General features: G+C 38.4%; 2 protein-coding genes across 2 annotated transcripts in view; both read left to right on the top strand.

Moving 5' to 3' along the window:
* The window catches only part of LOC139150957 (cytochrome b-c1 complex subunit 2, mitochondrial-like), a 42,773-nt gene that overhangs the window by 2,127 nt on the left and 21,110 nt on the right, over positions 1 to 19,536 (top strand). The window lies entirely within an intron of this gene.
* LOC139150956 (signal recognition particle subunit SRP68-like) lies at positions 4,424 to 18,929 on the top strand. Its single transcript, XM_070723440.1, is given in 13 exon segments — positions 4,424 to 4,649; positions 6,329 to 6,395; positions 6,851 to 6,964; positions 9,848 to 10,043; positions 11,486 to 11,568; positions 12,004 to 12,193; positions 12,816 to 12,983; positions 12,985 to 13,056; positions 13,445 to 13,654; positions 14,001 to 14,095; positions 14,891 to 15,026; positions 15,161 to 15,239; positions 17,543 to 18,929. Coding segments are annotated over 13 exon segments (1,854 nt in total). The 5' UTR covers positions 4,424 to 4,498; the 3' UTR covers positions 17,836 to 18,929.

Here is a 19,536-nt window from a genome sequence, read left to right as displayed (position 1 = left end):
ATCGATTTATGCCGCAGCTGATTAATGTAAGGGTATTGTCTTTCAATGAAAGTCCCGACCTAGCATTCTTTGATCGCGAGCAAAATAAAAATAACTCTGTTTGAAATGTGGCACAGTTTCGCTCTACTATATACGGTATTTCATTGGATTCCTGGTCGTTCCCTATATGAATACCAATCGACTTGAAAGTTGCTCGAAGCTGGAGGCCACAGCCTCTCATTATTCAGTCAGGCAACGGGAGGGTCACCGAGCAGGGCCGTAGGGGAAAGTTGAGGATAGCTTTACTTGGACTAAAAGAATACAGCTGAGTCCTCCACTGGGCAGAGTCGAAGGGACACGTGTTTTACTCTGTGGAACAGACCAGCCGCTGGAGCTCGAGGAGGGCTGGAGCCGTGCCAATTTTAAGACACTCCGGCATTATGCGACATCGAGAAAATACATGTTTTCGAATGTTCTTTTTCGCTTCATTTTTCGGATTTTTCTCGGGTATTCGAGCCCAACGAGAGAAAAAGAACACGGTCGGTTGCTGTTGTGAGAAGTAGGGACAGTGGTGCTACTGAGCCTGACAGTCGTTACTGTACTCGTAGGATACAATGATTCCACGCACTTCTCTCTTATTTCAGCGAGGGATACAAAATTGCTCACATTAAAGCTATCTTATAGTGAATGACACATTTCAAAATAGTTTGCTATGGCAATGTGCATGATATATGATCTCGTCTCGATTGCTCATTTGAGTAAATACATTCATCATTTTTATTATTTCTACATTATATTCCAGGGGTTGTAAATCCTGCACTATAATTCTCAACTGTTTGGTTCCTCACATACTGAATTGAAATACAGGTCGATCCAAATGCTAAATACTATTCTGCTGCAGTAGAGGAGTACAGAACCATGCTTACAATTGCATTGAATTGTCAAGGTCGAAAACGTCAAAATCTGACCGTAGCGTTCGTCATGTGCGGTCGGTCACTCTTCAGTTACTATACAGCATGGCAAAATGCTGGCAAAGTTGCTTCGAAACACGTTTTGATATGATACTGATATAAAAAAACACTAGCATAAGCAAACACGATATATGGATTGTGTGGTTCTCACTTCCTGGTATCCGAAAACTGCTGACAACACAAACAACATCTTCCGCTAAAGCTGCCAAGCCCTACTCGTACTTCTCTTGGCCCACTGGGACGTGTCAGGGGAAGTCCATCGGTCGCACTGTTTTGACATTTCGCCGAAGGTCAATGCTCGAGCGGTGTTTTTTCTCCCTGGCCTCTCCATAAAAGGTAATATTCGCGTTGACGCCGGCCAGAGATGTCTTACTGATTGTAACGTTGTAGGTGGAGTGGGTTTACACTTTAGGTGCTAGTAAACTTCTTTTTTACTACCATGTAAATAATGCAGAAAGACGGAACATCATGTTTGCTGTTGATCATATAAGGGAAGGAAGTCTACAGAAGTGTTGCCAACGTTAACGTTGCTGAAATTCTTAAACCCGATCAGGTATTTTGCACAGAAAAGCTATATATTTTGAGTTCCGCATTTCACTAAAATTTATCGTGATTACAATTTTGAGAAAAATAGCAAGCTTGCAAACCAAAAAGAGATAGCAAGCGCATGTAATGTTTGCAATTTTACTCACTGAAGGCCATTTATTTATTATTGTAAACACGGCTCAATCACGACGCACATGAACAAATATATAGTGGACGATAAACCTGATTTTCATCTATCGATGGCCTTTGCCAGCCTTCAAGAGATAGGGACAACCGAAGGTTGTGATGTTAAAACTCCGTCAGGAAGATGGAGACTGGTCGCTTGTCATCAGGTAGTGGTAGGCTGCACACTGCAACAAGATCACATTTGTTGCATCAACTTCCAATATGATTATGCAGCGAATATTAAAATCAGCGCAATGTTGCAGAGGTGAATAATGTTTTCTGTCAAAACGTAACCATTAAAGAACCAAACTGCAGATGAGTATACAACTTCTTGGGTGTTTACTCGACGCCAAGTGGACGTAGGTGAACTAGGTTAAATTCTGTATGCATAGCCGGACATACACGCAACAGGTACAATATGAAACAATATATTCTACGTTTTCTTATGACAAGCTTTTGTAATCAGACAGTTTCGGGTTTGGCTCTTTTCTCCCCTTCATTTGCTTGGCGCCAATGACCGCGTGCAGCGTTGAACTTAACCCTCGCGGCCGTTTACAGACGCGCATCCCCAGGGGACCATGTACACGATGAATGGCTTTGTATATCAAGCAAGTCTTCGTAGTCAATTTGAAATTAATCGGATGTATGCAAGTAATGGAGGCTAAAATGGAAAATAGGAAAACTCAAATAAAATGTAGTCTAAGATTGATTATTTCTTAAAGTTGATAATATGAGGACTTTCAGTATTATGATAATCAGAAACCGAAGCTTTCTTCTCGTCATCATAGTCTCCCATCCAAGTTTCTTTTCGAATACCCAACGTAGAAATAAGCGCTCTTAGATTTGACAGAGATTTTCGGAGTGGGCAGAGCGTGGTTGTTGTTTTTTTATAATTCCCGAGCTGTTCAAGAAACCTCTGTTACTGTTCTAAGAATAACGGCCCAGACAGAAAACAGAAAGTCCGCGTTGGAATATCTTTGACTTTATAATGAAACTGCCAAAACATTAAGCAGAAATTCGATGGCGCTTACACACAGTACGTATCCAAAAAACTTGGTCAGAGCCTCTTGGTTTGCCTATGACCGACTGCAGCATTAACATGAATAAATGTAGGTCAAGACTAATTATGAACAATACTACATTCTAATGATTATAAAATAGAAAATATTGTTGAGTGAAAACTTCATAGATTAGAAAAATAGATAGATAGATAGATTAGAAAAGCTGCGAAATTAACAGATACAATTATCTGCACTGTTTGGACACCAATATTTTAAATCGGATGCAATTATTAATAAAAAATATATTTTAATTTGAACAGCGTAATCGTGTTAAACTAAAAGAAAATCTGTACGCATTGGTGTGTATTCCCAAATAGGACACATGTTTGCGTATGAATTGTCAGTTTTCGTTCCGCCCTGATAGTGACACTCCAAAGGCTGAAGTTTGCATGCAGTCAAACCCTTGAAGGCGGTTATAACGTCTACGCCCGCGCACGGTATGAGAGAGTGGATAGGCATGCGCAGCAAGTCCAAGGGCGTGAACTCTCAACTGCGGTTCTCGCTCTTTGCCACGATGACACATCGTTGTTGGTTAGGTTTTTCTTTTTTTGATAGAGGAGATATTACACCGTTAGATGACCTTCGCTTGTGCAATCTGACGGTCGTGTATTTCGTACTACATGGTGCGGTTTTATTTTGCAGTTCATCTACCTATGATAGTGGGCCTAAACATGTAGAGCAACCAGCGCTTTTCCTTCACGCTTGAGTGGAACAGAAACAAATATCACTTTATTGTTTTAATTTTCATACCGTGTCCGATCATTTATCTCGATGTTCCTTAAAAATGTAATGGCGCGACAATTCGGTTAATATATCTGTTCCTCATTTGTGCCTAAGGCGTTGATTTAGGGAGGTTATTTATTGCTCGAAACCTGCCCTGTTCCCTTAATTTGAGGAAATGAGAGCGCTCACACTTCTGCCATCATAGTTATCTCGATAGTTTCTACGGAATATGAGCTTATGCACGCACACGACTTAGTGAGAGCTTATTTATTGCGTGCACGTATATGATGTAATACGTCCGTACTGTTCGCCATCTCTGTTAATATCCACAATCGTGCGTGCATTGGAAAAAAATACATTTACTCACAGTGTGATTCAGATGAAAGGAAAACATTATTATAACGGCATGATTGGCGATTTTATAATGTGATTGGTTTAGCTCTGCCGGTAGTAAAGCTCATTCGAATCAATCATGAAATTCATGAAAGTTGGAAAATGGAATGAGGCATAGAACTGATACAAATGTGGGAAGGGAAAAATATTCAAATTATGGGCAAACTAAGAGTTGAGTCACTGAAGTATATATTAATCAGTAATTGGGGTCAAGGTCAGCTATAGCTCGGCAGATTGTAAGCTTATCACTGTAGCGACAACGCGGAAGACCGTCTACGAGATAAATGTGTAAGCTTTAAACGTTGCACTTGATGCTCGAAGAATTCCACGAATTTTAATCATTTTGGCCACGTATAAACAACTGTCTTCTTCGGAAGAGAAATGACTTGTAGATTTGACCGGGACAAAATTGCCGTACAAGTTTTTGAAGACAGAGAGAAACGTGGCATGAAACTTGAAGCAATAATACGATACGATCACGTCTCGGAAGTAGTAAAATATACAGCCTTAGATCGATGGAAGACCTTACTCAGTTCACAACACTCACACACTCCTATTGTCTACGACGTGCGACGTTTGAACCCTCTTGATGTGAGTACACGTACGTACGCAGAGTTGAAAAATATAAAATGTTCTATCGTTTGAGGTTTGAGACAAGAGATGCCAGGATACACGGCGCCCTCTTTCGACGGAGTGTTTTTTCCCATGGTTCAACTTGACAAGATGGCGGACGACGAACAAAACGTGGCTGAAGTACTCGAAGAACAGACGTCTGATTCGGCGTCTCCGAGCGAGTCGTATACCGTAGAAGGTAAACACTTGGAACATATCATATTTCATCTACATAGGGAAGATTGTTATGAACGTAATAGCCCACCTTTGCACGTTTTGCTGCCATGCAGTTCAGCCATACGTAACTTGCAAGTTCTTATCTTTCAGAGCAGTTGTTACACTACATTTAGTCTATAGCAGCCGTCCAAATTCCGAATTTCAATCAGTTGCCCATTGGTCTAGGAATTTGCTATTCCAGTATTTGCATATCGAATAAAATATCCTCCATTTCGTCTCGATAATTCGGAGACAAATGACCAATCTTCAACCATATGTGTAGCGAAATGTCATTGTCTCATTCAAATGATGTTTTAAATGGTTCTGCAGTTTCTCCTACATTACAGTTCCATATGGAAAAAACTTCAGTCACATGATTTGGTGTAAAATTCAATGTTACACCGCACACAATAAAAGATAGATTTTAGGAGACAAGTGTTGTGGACTACCTTGCGTTTTGTATTTATAATTTTATAATTTATAACCTTTTAATGAAAGTAGGGCACAGATGATCAGCACCAAGGAGGTGCTAAGTAAAACTAAAAGCAAGTATGTAAAAACAGGCCCTAGAGAAGACAGTGCATGTCCTATGCTCAAAACTAGTTCAAATCAAGCTTGTTATCGTTACATTGGTTCTGGTTTTTGAATTTTACGTCATTTTTCATACGTTTTCATCAGAATACTGATTTCATTGTCCGAATGTATTTCAACCTCGTGGCAAAAAGAAGACGTGGATTTGAGATCCAGATCTGGTAAATCATAAAAGGTAGAAATATAGAACCATGCATGAGCCAGACTCGAGGGTCTATGATAAAACCATGGAGGTATAATAATATAAATGAAAAAAGACTCTTTACACCTCAGGGATGTAGAAAATAGCCAGCAGCCAGCAAAAACAACCGACTCTAAGCTAAAATTTGCCGTCTGTAAAAATTTAGATTTAGTTAAAAATCAGGGTATTTTACACAAACTTTATGTGCACATACACTACTTGTAACTGCCTGTACTTTCATTTTGCCGCATAACCAAAATTTTTCTACAATCCTGGACCTCCATTATAAAAGGGTACAAGCTACAAAATAAAGAATTGGCAGTTGCGCCTGTTGTACTTGAGTTACAGCATCTGTAAGTTCTCAAGTTAGGTGTACCTGCAGAGCACTAGGCCCATGTTCCTTATGAAAGCAAAGGAACTTTCTTACAGGGTCCCTCATGGCTTTTTAAACAGTTTTAACCCTGACCAATGACATGGGATAAAGCAATTGACCATAATAGCGTTAACAGTTTTTCTCTTAAAGCACCCATGTAGTTCTCGATCCCTGGGATAAACTATTGTATCACTGCTCTGTATGTGTTATACAGGATGACATGCCAACCTTATGTTCTCCCAGTAACATCGACCAGATCATAGTCAGTGTTTGCATCAGTGAAGGAACATAAGTAAACATTCAGGGAATGTTAGTGTGTGAAGAGTATTGAAATAAATACAGTTGTATGATAGATGTGTTTTGATATGCTTGCAATATAGACTTCCAACAAAGGAAACTTGAGCAATGTGACATCTGAATTTTCCCTGAACAGTTCGATACACACACAGTTAGAAAGTCAAGCTGAACATTGGAAGAAGCTTATGGTTATTCCAAAGCATTTGTGTGTTGACTTTAGTTTTACAGATCATTAAAGAAGCCCAGCAGCAACATGGTTTGCGGCATGGAGATCACCAGCGATACAGGTAGGCTTTCTCTGGCAAACACGTACCATTGGTATGTTTAGCTCTGGGTTATTCCCAGATATTGCTACTGATGGACAGTTCACCAGGGTTCTGAACTATTTACTCTTGTAATATTTATCTAGGATTAATTCTTTTCAATTAGCATTCTTCTCAAGGACATTGATTACAGCGAGAACAACAGACAAGTGTAGAATCGACAAATGGTTTGAACCTATAATATAACGATACATGTATCCTCCTTGTTGCTACTCATGGAAAAAATAACAAATTTGTTTAAAATTTGTCTTGCCCATGTCAAAATATTGGTGAAATTGCATTATACATAGGTTGGCACAACCAATGATTGGGTTAGCACCCCATGTATGCCCAAAAAGTTTTTTAAGGTATCATACATTATGAGAAATGTCAGAGCTCCCATCTATTGATGACATCTATTTCGTATATTTTTACCTCAGGAGTTACTGTACAAGAAGACTGCGAAGAATACGCAAATCTATCAAGTTTGTACAGGGCCATAGAAATAAATTTCAGAGCAAAAAAGTTTCAGAAGAAAATATGACAGATTGCAGGTGAGGAAGAGACTGTGTGTATGCAAAGAATGGATCCAGTCAGTTTGTGTCTGAATTCTGCCTGGCAAAAGTTTGTACTGATAGCATTGGGATGAATTGGTGGGGACAGGGTTTGGAGAGGGAGGCAAACATTTTGCATTTTTAGCTAATAGGGTTTAGTGAGCTGTTGAGTGCCAAAAGTAATTTTAAAGTGCATTTGAAACTCCAAATCTTGAAAATAAGGCACAAGACGATATGGTTATTGTGCAATATTTCTAATTAGACTTTGTCAGGAAATTTAAGTTCATTGCTGATAATGTCTTCATTGCTTCAACACTGGTCATGTTGCTAAAAATCTGACAAATAGGGAGCCTTTGGGTACTGGTATTGAGATAATTAAAATATGGGTTTTTTGTGATTTTGCACAAAGTTTTAAAATAACCCAATATACTAAAAAGTTGTCAGAGTATGCATGAGAAAAATGGAGATCCATGATCTAGTTCTGATGTTAGTTCTTATTGTATGTCTTTGTCAGCAGAATCAGATGGTGAATTTTACTTTTCCAATTAAATTATTAAAAATCAGGTGAATTTTTACCAAAAAATAATTAAATATAAGCTAAAATGCATAAATTCATGCAAAGAACGAAAACCTAACAATGGTCATGATACGGTAGTACCTTACAAAATCATTAATATTTCTTTTTATGAAAATTTAGAGTTAATTAACAGGGCTGTCAATGTTTTTCAGAATAGAAGGGTACAAGTGAAAGAACAGGAGGGTACAGCCTTGTGCGGAGCAAAGCGGAGCAAGGCGTGCGCGCAAGCGCACGCGGGGGGAGGCCAGGAGGGGGGTGTCCCCCCTCCTGAAGCTGAAGCTTTTCTAATTATTCATCTTCAATTGGTGACCTGTGGTGGCACTTTTGAGGGCAATTTACTGTCAAGTTTATTATAACTGCAGTATCAAGAGTAACATGAAATTGAATCTTGTGCAAAATTATGAAAGACAAACAGAAGTACTACAGAGTTTATATGTTTATTGATACACCAGGTTATTATTATTTGCATACAAATTCTGTTGAATTACAACCTGCTTAATAAAGATCATAATCTGAACCATTATCAGAATCACTGGAGTACTCATCTAGGCCCAAGGCTTGTATGGCAGTACCAGCTGACAATACCTCAATATTGTGTGATTCTCAGGCTGATGAAACAGTAGCTTCAGAAACTACATCTGCAAAAACTATTTTTCAGATGTAGCCTTAGAAACTACACCTGCAGAAACTATTTCTTAAGAAACAACATCTACAGAAAGCAATTCAATAATTGTAATACGTTCCCATTCAAAAACAGCTAATCGTATTAGAATTAAAAAAAATTTTGTCCCCACTGCAAAACGTCACGACAAAAAATTCCGATCTGTGTCTGGTTGATACTGCTGTAATTTTATTTTGTCTGTTTGAAGACCTCTTCCTCAGAGTTACCGGCTATGAATTTCCAGTGTGAAAATTTACAAATGTAATGGGGTAAATACGAGACCATTACCACAGACAATTTGAGTAGACGCTATGTCATACAAACAATAACATACTCAAGTTTACATCCGCTAATGAAATTGCGTGGCATCGTTGTCCGTCGGCCTCTCAGTCGACAAGATTGATAATATGTTGATTTATTTACATACTTTAGTAAATCCTTGCGCGTGAAAGTTAACGATCAAATCTTTTCTCCTGATGACTATCTATTCTGATATCCCTCACAGTAGTCAGAGTTTTGTCGAAACCCACGCCGGCCAAGTGGGTAGGCTCACTACTAGCTCTGCATGGCAGGGCTGTGTGTTACCGGCGTTATACGGCCGTATAACGCTGATAACACACAGCCCTGCCATGCAGAGCTAGCTCACTACATGCATGATATATCCATATTCAAAACATGGTTTACCGCCGTATACGTACGTGCAAGATACTGCGAAAGTATACAGTCAAGCCTAGCTAAATTTTGTGATTGCCCTAAACATTAAAAAATGTTGGTCTTGGTAAATGATTTTGAGGGATCGGAATACCGATGTTTGCTTTTGAGGAAAGATTTCGGATGTCGGAAAATATTTATCAAACTTCATTACTCAGGCCTTCGAAACAACCACAGTACACAGCATGTACTAGCGTAAAGAATACATTTCATAGAACGGCGGCTTGGTGCAAACAAATTCAGTGGTAGTCAAAACTCAAAAAATGATGTCAATTCCCACAAAGTTTTTTTTGCGCTGAGTAAACGATTCTTACTCATTGTAAAGAGTGTTCACGATCTGAAAACGGGAAAACAAATCAAAAATTCCAGTCGCTAAATACACGTAATGCTATGGCATTTTGCTCAGACGCGGCGTGAAATCTACATTGCATGCTATACCATTGATGGATTGAACCCCCGATCACTGAAATTCCTCAGGAAAATAAAATGATTTACAAATATTGACATTACTTTTATCTCCAAAGCTAGTGTAAGTCTCTCGGGGTCTTTTTTGAACCCATAAATCCAACGTGGCTGTCGTTCTTTTCGTAGCCATATCGATCGTGTACGTCCGAAAACCAATCAGAACACGCAAAGCTTTTTGACAGTACCGATTTGAACCAATCAGAAATCGGCTACCAACGAGTCTTAGGGGCTGCGCCTCTGTAGCACAGCGCAGCCAACGGTAGAATTGGGACAGGAAAGAATTCATAACGTGTGTAAAGATCATTATTGCAGGCCCTGAATAGGGAAAACAGGCGGCGGCAAGACCCGTGTCAGACGGCGATTTGCCGCCGGTGACCGGCTATAAATGACAGCCCTGAATTAAAACATTTATGACAACCTACAGTGGCAAGCTTGAATAATTGATGTCATTATGGATATGTTCTTTCAGGTTCTTACACATACCTTTGTTCAGTGCGGAGAGGGCCTGGAGCTATGCAATGCAACTGAAACAAGAAGCAAACACAGAACCTAGAAAGAAATTTCACCTGAACAGGAGATTACGTAAAGCTGTCAAGTGTACCGAGGAGTTAGAGGCTTTGTGTAGCAGTGTCAAGTGTGATGCGAGGTCAAAGTTGGAAGCACAGGTCAGTGTAACATGTTCACCCCCAATTCCCAATAGACCGGTCGTCACTCACCAGTGATAACTATGTGTTTGGATCAAACCATGGTAGTGAAAGGGTTAAATCCATCATTATCAAGTGTGAAGCAAGGCCAGAGTTGGAAGCATTGGTCAGCTTAATGCTTTCACTGCCATGGTTTAGCCCAAACCCATCGTGATTGTGGACCTGTTAACAGGGCATTAGAGGTGATCAGATAAGTGGGTCTTGCCTTTGTCAAGTGTGATAGAAGTGCGGATCATTTTAAATCCACAACTTTATCAAGTGTGATGCTAGATCAAAGCTAAAAGCAGATACAGTATAAATGCTCATCAACTTCATCAGTGTCTGATGTTGCCATTTCTGACATTGACACGGATCTCCTCAGACTCTACTCAGTCATGACTCCACCTGGTTATGTCAGCTTTGTAGAGCTGCACCTTCAGTTTCTCTAAAGAATTCAGTGTGCATTGTCAGACGCAAGCAACTGTACCTTTCTGCAAGGCCCTAGTTGATGTAAATATGCATGCCTACAATTTAAAAGCAGTTGTTCGCCCCAATTCCCTGTGAACAGGTCCACAATCACCATTGATAAGAATTGGCTTTGGCCAAACCATGGTAGTGAAAGGGTTTAAACAGGAATCAAACCACTATTACTGAGGGTGTTCACAGAATGGAAATACTGTGAATCATGCTAGATCTAAGATTTGCTCTGCAAGTGTGTACATTTGTACGTTCTTTCCATAGTCTTATGGCAGCATTAGGGTCTCCTTTTCACAGAAGTGACAGCAAGATGTAAAGGTCACATTGCAAAGTTCATATATTTACAGTCTTGCAAAGGACTCAAATGAAATTTCATTTGATGTATGGACATTGAATATCACTGTCAGTGATGTATGTGTATCGTACTCTATTAAAGTAATCAATGTTAAACTGATGGAGTGATAGTGTTAATTTGACTGTGTTAGACTGTTCGATTGTCAAGTTGATCAAAAAAAATTGTTTTTCGTCAACATATGAATGACAAGTTGAACAACAGTTGACATGTGCTGTTGATGAAGTAAAGAAGTTTGGTAAGACAATGCAATTTCTGCAAGGTCTCTGTCTCAAATACAAATTTTTCTCAGACGCTTTGCAATACCAAATATTTTCCTTGGACCAGCAAAGTTTTGGTGGTCCGGCAGACAGCATGACAGGAGCTGTTTGTTAAAACTGTTTAGGCTTCAAAACTTGGCTAGAAGACCACCAAATGTAAGTCTGACTATGGCACAACAAGAGGGCCTTGAACTGCAACACCCTGAATGAATTTTTTTCTTCCCTATTAGGCTGTCGGTTGTTACGATTTCATTTGAAGAGACACACCATTGATGTGTGATAGTGAGCCTGTATCCTTTACCATTGTTCATGTTGTGTTTGTTATTACCTGACAGGCGTACTGTGCATGGATGAAGGGGTCATTGCACTTTGAATCTGAAGAATGGCAAAAAGCCATAGAATTATTTAGTACAGCAAAGTAAGTGACAGTAGTCTCCATGCAGTGTGTCGTATAACACCTTGAGTTATCAGAGAATCTCATGTCTCGGAAGAAGACATTCACCAACTATAACTCCAACACTGTTTTAATAATGGAAAGGTTGTGACACCTCTTGTGTAAGATTGCAAATTCTCTCTCAGAATTTGCCTTTCAGTATTCTGTTTGCCAATGGACAGATCTATCACTTAAATATTCTGCTGCTCAATATCATCCAGTAAGTAGGTTACATGACATAGAATCAATTAGGACATGTTCAGTGATGAAAATCTGTCTTGTACATGCTGTCAGCTAATAAACACATGACCAACAGTGTGAATCAAAAATATTCCTTGACCAATAGTGTATGTTACATGCCAGTGATTTGTAATAATACAACCATGCTCATTTGATCTCTGTGTCTGATTTTTATGACAGAACTATCTATGAGAAACTAGCAGGAGCACTGGATGATGAGCAGCAAGTACTTTATCGACAGAGAGTTGAGGAGATCTCACCTAATATACGATACTGTGCGTATAACATAGGAGACGAAAGTGCCATAAATGATTTAGTGCAGATGAGACTTAAGTCTGGAGCTGCTGGTGATCTGTCTTCCAATCTTGATGTAAGTGCAAACTTTCTGACTATTCCATAGCTTAAACCAGGAATTCAAATGGACTACGGTACACACAAAATCACGTGTATTTCCATATGTGTTTATACATGTGGGCTTGTGTGTACTGTCATCACATGATCACATGGGCATATTGAGTCTGCAGAACACATCGCATCCTTTATTCCGGAGTAAAACCATACATCTCTATTGCAGTCAACATATTTTTGTTTTATTCCAATCTGACTTTCATGAAAGTAGTCACTGTATTCATAGCCTTCCTGTGTACAAGTCTGTTCATTTTCCCTCTCTGTCCTGCTTTTTGCTCATTTTTTCTCTCTGTGTCCCTTTCAAAATTTTCAATTTTACGTTTCTGCATTATGCCGTGTCTTTCCCCCTTCTTACCTCATCAGAGCTTCTTCCCAACCTCTTCCTCGCCTTGCCTTCTACCCTGAGTGTATTGCTTTCATGTTGCAAGATGCTGCAATTTTACAATATAAAAATTCACATTTGGCCATACCTGTCTCTGCCTCAATTTATCAACTGACTGTAGTTTTTTTGACCCAGTGTATTGTTTTTCTTTCCATCATAGTCAAAATCTATGATCTCATGATTGTTTTGAATATTCTTCCAGACATTAATTCAGCAAACACGTGAAAAGCAAGCTGCCACTCTCAGTGAGGTCACCTGGAGAGGGCGCACTGTAGGGGTCAAGCAGGAGCAAGTGAGGTTATTTTTACTGAACGTTCAAGAGAGTGAAGATGAAATTAGCAAAGCAGCTGACACAGAAAGCAAAGTGTCCAATATATGATAGTCTATTGATGGAATGTCGGGATGCTCTCCAAGCTTTACGTGATGAAATCAGAAATGATCCTGTAAGTATTGATGCTGACACTTCAGCTGTTTAACCTAGATGCGTATTTTAGTTAAATAAAAAATAGAAATAGGAGCTGAAAGAAGGAAATAAGAAAACATAAAATTCATGAATTTTGTCAGGTACTTCCAAATTTGAAGCCGCTGTAATGTTTCTCCCACAAAGAATCACTGACTTCAGGAGGCAAGGCCAAGTAGAAACAAAGTGTACATATGAATATTTCTAGCAGGGCAATTGTGTGCTTGAAAGACACTTAAAAGTCCATATACCAAGGGAAAACAGCTTATGAAAGGTATTGAACTCTGTGTACTATTCATGACGAGTGTATGGGCATGTCAGTGAGCAAGTGCTCGTATCTGTTATCAATCAAATGTATTCTTTTTTATCAGAAACAGAAAACACAGAAAGCAGACGGCAAGGTCAGCACTTTAGAATACCTTCACTCTTATATCACTTATATCAAATTAACCAAGACAATAGAGAGAAACACATTGATGGCAGACACACTGAAAGACAACCTTCAGAGCGGTGAAGTTCAGGATGGAAAGAAAATCACCAAACCACAGGATTTGATCAGGATGTATGACATCATTATACAGGTAAGATTATGTACTACTGTGCCTATTGATCAGTGTTTTCATGCTACTGAAGTGGAGTGTTTATCATGTTGTATCAGAAGTAGCGATTTCATAGAGTGCTCTATCGTAGGTTAGCTCTTTCACTGCTAGCAAGGTACTCAGTGCTCAAATCTGAGTGTCAACATATGCTTAATGTGTTCTGTCATTGAATGCAGTTGCAAAATGTAATGCCTAACATGTAGCAGACTGAGCTTTCAACGTCATATTCTGAAACCACTGTTACCATGGTGTCATTATCTGCGATGTAATATCTTCAGTTGTTTGACTCAGTATCTGTCATGGGACCATTCCATGCTTTCATTTGCAGAATTTGACGGACATTCCACAGTTACCAGGATTGGAGGATGATGACGTCCTTAAGGAAGACATTGACAATCAAATTATAGTTCACAAAGCATTTAGGTAAGATACTTCCAGTTGCAAATTTACTGACAAGAGATACATCAATGTCAAAGGAACATGCTTGAGAAAGTTATCCAATACAAAAATCTTGTGTTGTGTGTGTTGTGATAGTGTACTAGGTACATTTTGCTTGGCGTGTAACATCTCCTATTGAGGTATATCATTTCAAAATAAGTGAAGCATTTCAATTGAGTGTAATATTCTGATTAAGTATAACATCTCAAATAGAATGTAACATTTCTATCGAGAGTGACATTTCAAATTGAGTGTAACATTTCAAATTTGATGTAACATTTCAAATTGAGTGTAACATTTTGAATGGAATGTAACATTTCAAATGAAATGTAACATATCAAATTGAATGTCACTCTACAATTTGAGTGTAACATTTCAGATTGAATGTAACATTTCAAATAAAGTAATATTTCTAAAGGAATATAATTTGTCAAATTGAATGTAGCATTTCAAATAAAGTAATATTTCTAAAGGAATACAATTTTGTCAAATTGAATGTAGCATTTCAAATAAAGTAATATTTCTAAAGGAATACAATTTTGTCAAATTGAATGTAGCATTTCAAATAGTGAAACATTTTAAATGTAATGTAACATTTCAAATTGAATGTCATATTTGAAATTGTAGAGGGGATATCATTCATGTGATCACCAATGTGGAATTAATTAGCATGTAACATCATTCACCTTAGACCAATCTGGGCCAACAAATCCACTATGTAGGCTCCATGCATTTGTCACACTCCAAAATACCAACTTCAATCTTTCCTTTCCAACACAGGTGTTATTATGTAGCCCAATCTTTCTACATTGCTAAGAAATGGGTGGAGACATCAGCGTTGTATGAAAGAGTTTTATTCTACGGTGACCAAGCAGTAAATCAGATGAAGATGTCCTCAGGAAAAACCAGTAATAAGGTATGTAACCATAGTCAAGTTTCAACACACGTCATAGTCATGTGTAATATTTGATAAGTCCGGCTTTCATCACATTCTTCACGCCTGGCATATGTGCTGTCTTAACACTGTTGTTGTCACTTTCATCTTCTCAGGAGCTTAGCAAGAAATTAGAGGAACTTATAAAGCTTGTCAAGGGTTTGAAGTATTCTGTACATGCATCAGCTATATTAGGTGAGTGAATAAATAATTACTGTGAATTTTATCAGTCCATTGTAAGCCACTGTGTGGTGACTTTGTGCTTGGCCCATGATGAGATACATGGCTTATGTTTTGGGGAAGGAATGAGACTTTTGAAGATTACTCCAAACAGTGAAAAATACTAAGCTAACAGCTATTCATTAAGTTGTAGTTGTGTTTAGAGGACATAACTCCTCTGAGTGATTGGATCTCATAGTGTACTACTACTCATCCTGTGCGTTAGTGTATGCTCAAGATAAAAACAAAAGAATATAACAAAATTGTGACTGAGGATGATAAAACATGCTTTGAAATTATACACAAACTCTGTCAAAGCTCATTTCATAGAGTTTAGAAAACAAGGAAAGAGTTCCTTAAGGTCCCCCAACCCCCACCCAAAATTGTTTTCTTAGGTGGGATATACAACACTTTTAAAGCCCCAATAGCTGCAAATGTGTAATAAACCAATCTCAAAATATCCTGAGTTTTCCAAGGGCTTCCTTTAAATAAGACCCATTAAAGACTGAAAAGTGTATAACACTGTCATAAGTGTTGAAAGTGGCATGTAAATTCAAACGTTTTAACATCATTTTAGATTTCCCGCCATTTTCAAAAACTAATCATATGACAGAGAAAATAAAGATTATAGCAACAAAATGTTGGCCATCGTGTGTTGTGCACTCAAGTAAATGCCTTCATGCTTGTTTCTGGTATGATCACGATGTGTATGTGCAGGAAATACTGTTTTTAGCTCATATTTGGTTTTGTATATAAATACCAAAAAGAGCTTACATGATGAGTCGGTGGCGTCTGTATGTCTGTATATTTGTGGGTATGTGCGGATGTATGTCCGTCACACACAAAGGCTCCCATACCGCCAGAGCTACCATCTCAGTACTTGGCATACAGGTAGATGCAGGGGTTGAGATGTGAATTTGTTCAAATGAACACATCAGTGTCAAAAATGTGCAAATGAGGTAAGAAAAAGTGAAATCCTTCAAATGTGCAGGCAAGTAAGAAACAGGCCAACTCCACTGATTTGAATCATTTCCTGTCATTGTTTATGAACTGTTACATATTCCTCTATGGTCAAACTAAGAGGGGCTTATTTCTGCTATGCATGTTGCTAAAGTTGACCCCCAGTACCTAAAGTTTCAGACCTTAATTACTTTTGTCATTCTTGTTTTTCTGGTTTAACCCTTTCAGTTCCCAGTATACAGGTCCAACTTTACCATAGAAAACAATGGATTTGGGACAAACCATGGTGGTGAAAGGGTTAAATATTTCTTGTTTGTCTGTCTGTCTGTACTGTGCAGAAATCATTGTCATAACATCAACATAGAATTTTCCTCCACTGAACAGATAGAAACAACATTTATTGTTGATCATTGGTAACCCATACTGGTATATACCAATTCTGATCAAATTTGAGCGACACCGTATAATTGCCGTATTTTTTGTACTTTTCCGTGAGGGTACCATTTTATGAGTGCGGCACCCTTTAATTATTCAGCCTGTTAAAATGTGTAGGCATGGTCCAAATCAATGAACAGTGATAGTTCTATACATTTCCTTCAGTTAGAATATTTACACGAAGCAACTGGTTTGAAAAAAAAATCATGAAAATAATGCATAAAATTCGCAGCTATTGGGACCTTAAGTTTGCTAATAACCCTAACCTTAATTGTAAACCCCTCCAAAAGTTGTATTTAATGTGCTTCTTCCAGGGAAAGTCCACGATTAAAGTGATTTCTAGGTCGGAGGGGGCCTAAAGGAACTCTTGCTGAAAACAAGATTGGGGGGGGGGGGGGGGGGGGGGGAGGGTGTCTACTATGATGCATGTAAGAGTCAACAAATATTGCAAATGTATTTACACAGCTAACTTATGAGTACCTTTTGGTTTTATGTGTGAATGTAAGTCATTGTTCACTGGCCATTACTGACCTTCCTGTCCACTTGACAGAACAGATGAACAGTGGCATGTTCTGTCTTCCAACTAGGAGCTTTCTGTACTTTTTCTGTCAGGTTCAGTGCCATCTGTTCAAGCTGCGTAAAACCAGTAATGCACAGCATATAGTTGAAGACCTCTGATAAACATTCCAAAACAAAGATTTTTGCTGATATGTCTCGATATTAAAGATATGCATAAACATTTGTCTTTTTCATTGACTTGATTAGATATTGATACTAGGTATCACAGCAGTGTGTCATCGGTATCTACAAGTACATGAATTTCAATCCCCATTTCCAATGACATTGTCCTATATGTTCATTTCATTGTCTTCTTCTTTTCACAGATACTGACGACACGACAACCAGAGTGTCTCAGCTCACCATTGAAAACAACAAACCGCTGGTTGACAGACTAGAGGAGTACAGGGAGGACCCAGGACTGGTCAACCAGCATCCAAACCTGGTGACTTTCCCACCAGACTTTCAACCTGTGCCATGCAAACCCTTATTCTTTGACATTGCTCTCAATCACATTGAATTTCCCTCATTGGAAGACAAGTTGGAACAGAAGAAGGCTGCCCCCGGTGGCGGCATCACTGGTTTTGTCAAAGGATGGTTGTGGGGTGGCAAGAAATGATGATACACTTCGCTGTACTTTAAACAACCAAGCCTCTAGTCTTTTTCAACTCCAAATATTTTCATTTGACTCAGAAAATAATTGTAGGTAAAAACAGAAATAATTGCTAATAATTATTACTGCCAGATGTATCAGGATTTATTAAAACAGTACAATAATGCTTGTTTATTAATATTATAAGTAAACCAAAGCAGGACATCTGGGTTTGTTCATTTCATTGAACCATCAGATGAACATTCAGTCATTATGTCCAGCACACTCCAAACAGTGAGGGCGCTCTAACAATGTCTTGCACCACTGCTATTACAAAGCACATGAACATTTTCACATGCAGATGTTAAGATGTTTATACATCAGAAAACTGACATCCACCACTCTTTTGCCAAAATCATGATATAAACCAAACTAAAACATGAACCCTTTGGGCGCCAAAGTCAATTTTTGTCACCGTTATAAAATGTAATTCGGCCAATTTTTGTCAGATTTTTGCTAAAATTTTGATAAAAATCTGTGAGTTTTAAAATATAGTGTATATTTGGTCCAAAATTATTACAAAAATTACAGAAAAGTTCATAAAACTTGGTAAAATGTTGCACTAAAATATTGGTGGGAAAAAATACAGCACTCAAAGGGTTAATTACATCATTCTTGAATCCGCACACTTCAGTCAGCTGACTTTCATGCAAATCTGGTAAACCGCCGTATTGTGCCAAGTTCATGGCAGCTGTTCCATGCCTTGATAGAGCTCTGCCACTGTTTTGAGTGTGCCAGTCCTCGGCTGATATCTGCATTGCGATTTTTCACAGATTTCACAGTATCTTCACTTGATCCTGAAATTTGCTACATTGATTGAATCCAATGAAATGTGACTGAAAATAGAAGTGGGCATTTGTGGGCATTGGTCAAACGCAGGGTAGTCATAACAACTGATTTTTTAATACGGCAGATTTCACAATAAGAATGAAATTTGGAATCCCAAGAATAAAGGCAGAGTCCCTGCATTGTCTTGTATTAGTTTTTGTATTGTTTAAAAGTATAAGTCCTGTTTATCATGGTTTCATCATCTTAAAAGAAGTTGAAATCGTGGTCACCTGTGACCTGAACAAAGCAGTCAGCCATACATAGCAACAGAACAAATGAGACAACTGACGTCATTCCCGGTATGTATCTGTCCAGAAATATATTCTTCTCAGTTAATGGTGACTATAACAAACCATAAACCTTGACAGAAGGCAAAGCATTGTTGGAGTTCCTGATTAATTTTCAAAAGGGAACAGCACTTTTCATGACCTTGAAAATTACCACAAAACTCAGACTTGTCCAATTGTCGCACATAAGCACCAACATAGGGGTTTCCACATAGGGAGGGACTCAGTAATTTTTTCCCCTAAAAGTGGTGTACCACACTTCATTGACTCGGAATTTGATGACAGTGATGTCACATACCAGGTTTAAGGGTATTGTACATCCACCAAAACAGCCAGTAACTTTCTTCTCATCATGAGTGAACTTCTGTGACCTGGCTGAGTTGACTTGCTTTCAGTTCATGGTTTTGTTTAACCATAAGATTTTTACCAACATATGAATTGCATATTTTAGCTGTTAAAATAACAAAAAATGCTAAAAAGTTTCATGAATTTAGTCATTTTGATTTGATGACCAGATTACAGAAAAATAACCATTATCTGAAATTTAACATGG

The sequence above is a fragment of the Ptychodera flava genome, chromosome 15 (genome assembly GCF_041260155.1).
Source record: "Ptychodera flava strain L36383 chromosome 15, AS_Pfla_20210202, whole genome shotgun sequence".
In the NCBI taxonomy this organism is placed as follows: Eukaryota; Metazoa; Hemichordata; class Enteropneusta; family Ptychoderidae; genus Ptychodera; species Ptychodera flava.
Note: the sequence above shows the minus strand (reverse complement) of the source record. Positions and strands in the feature narration are given on the sequence as shown.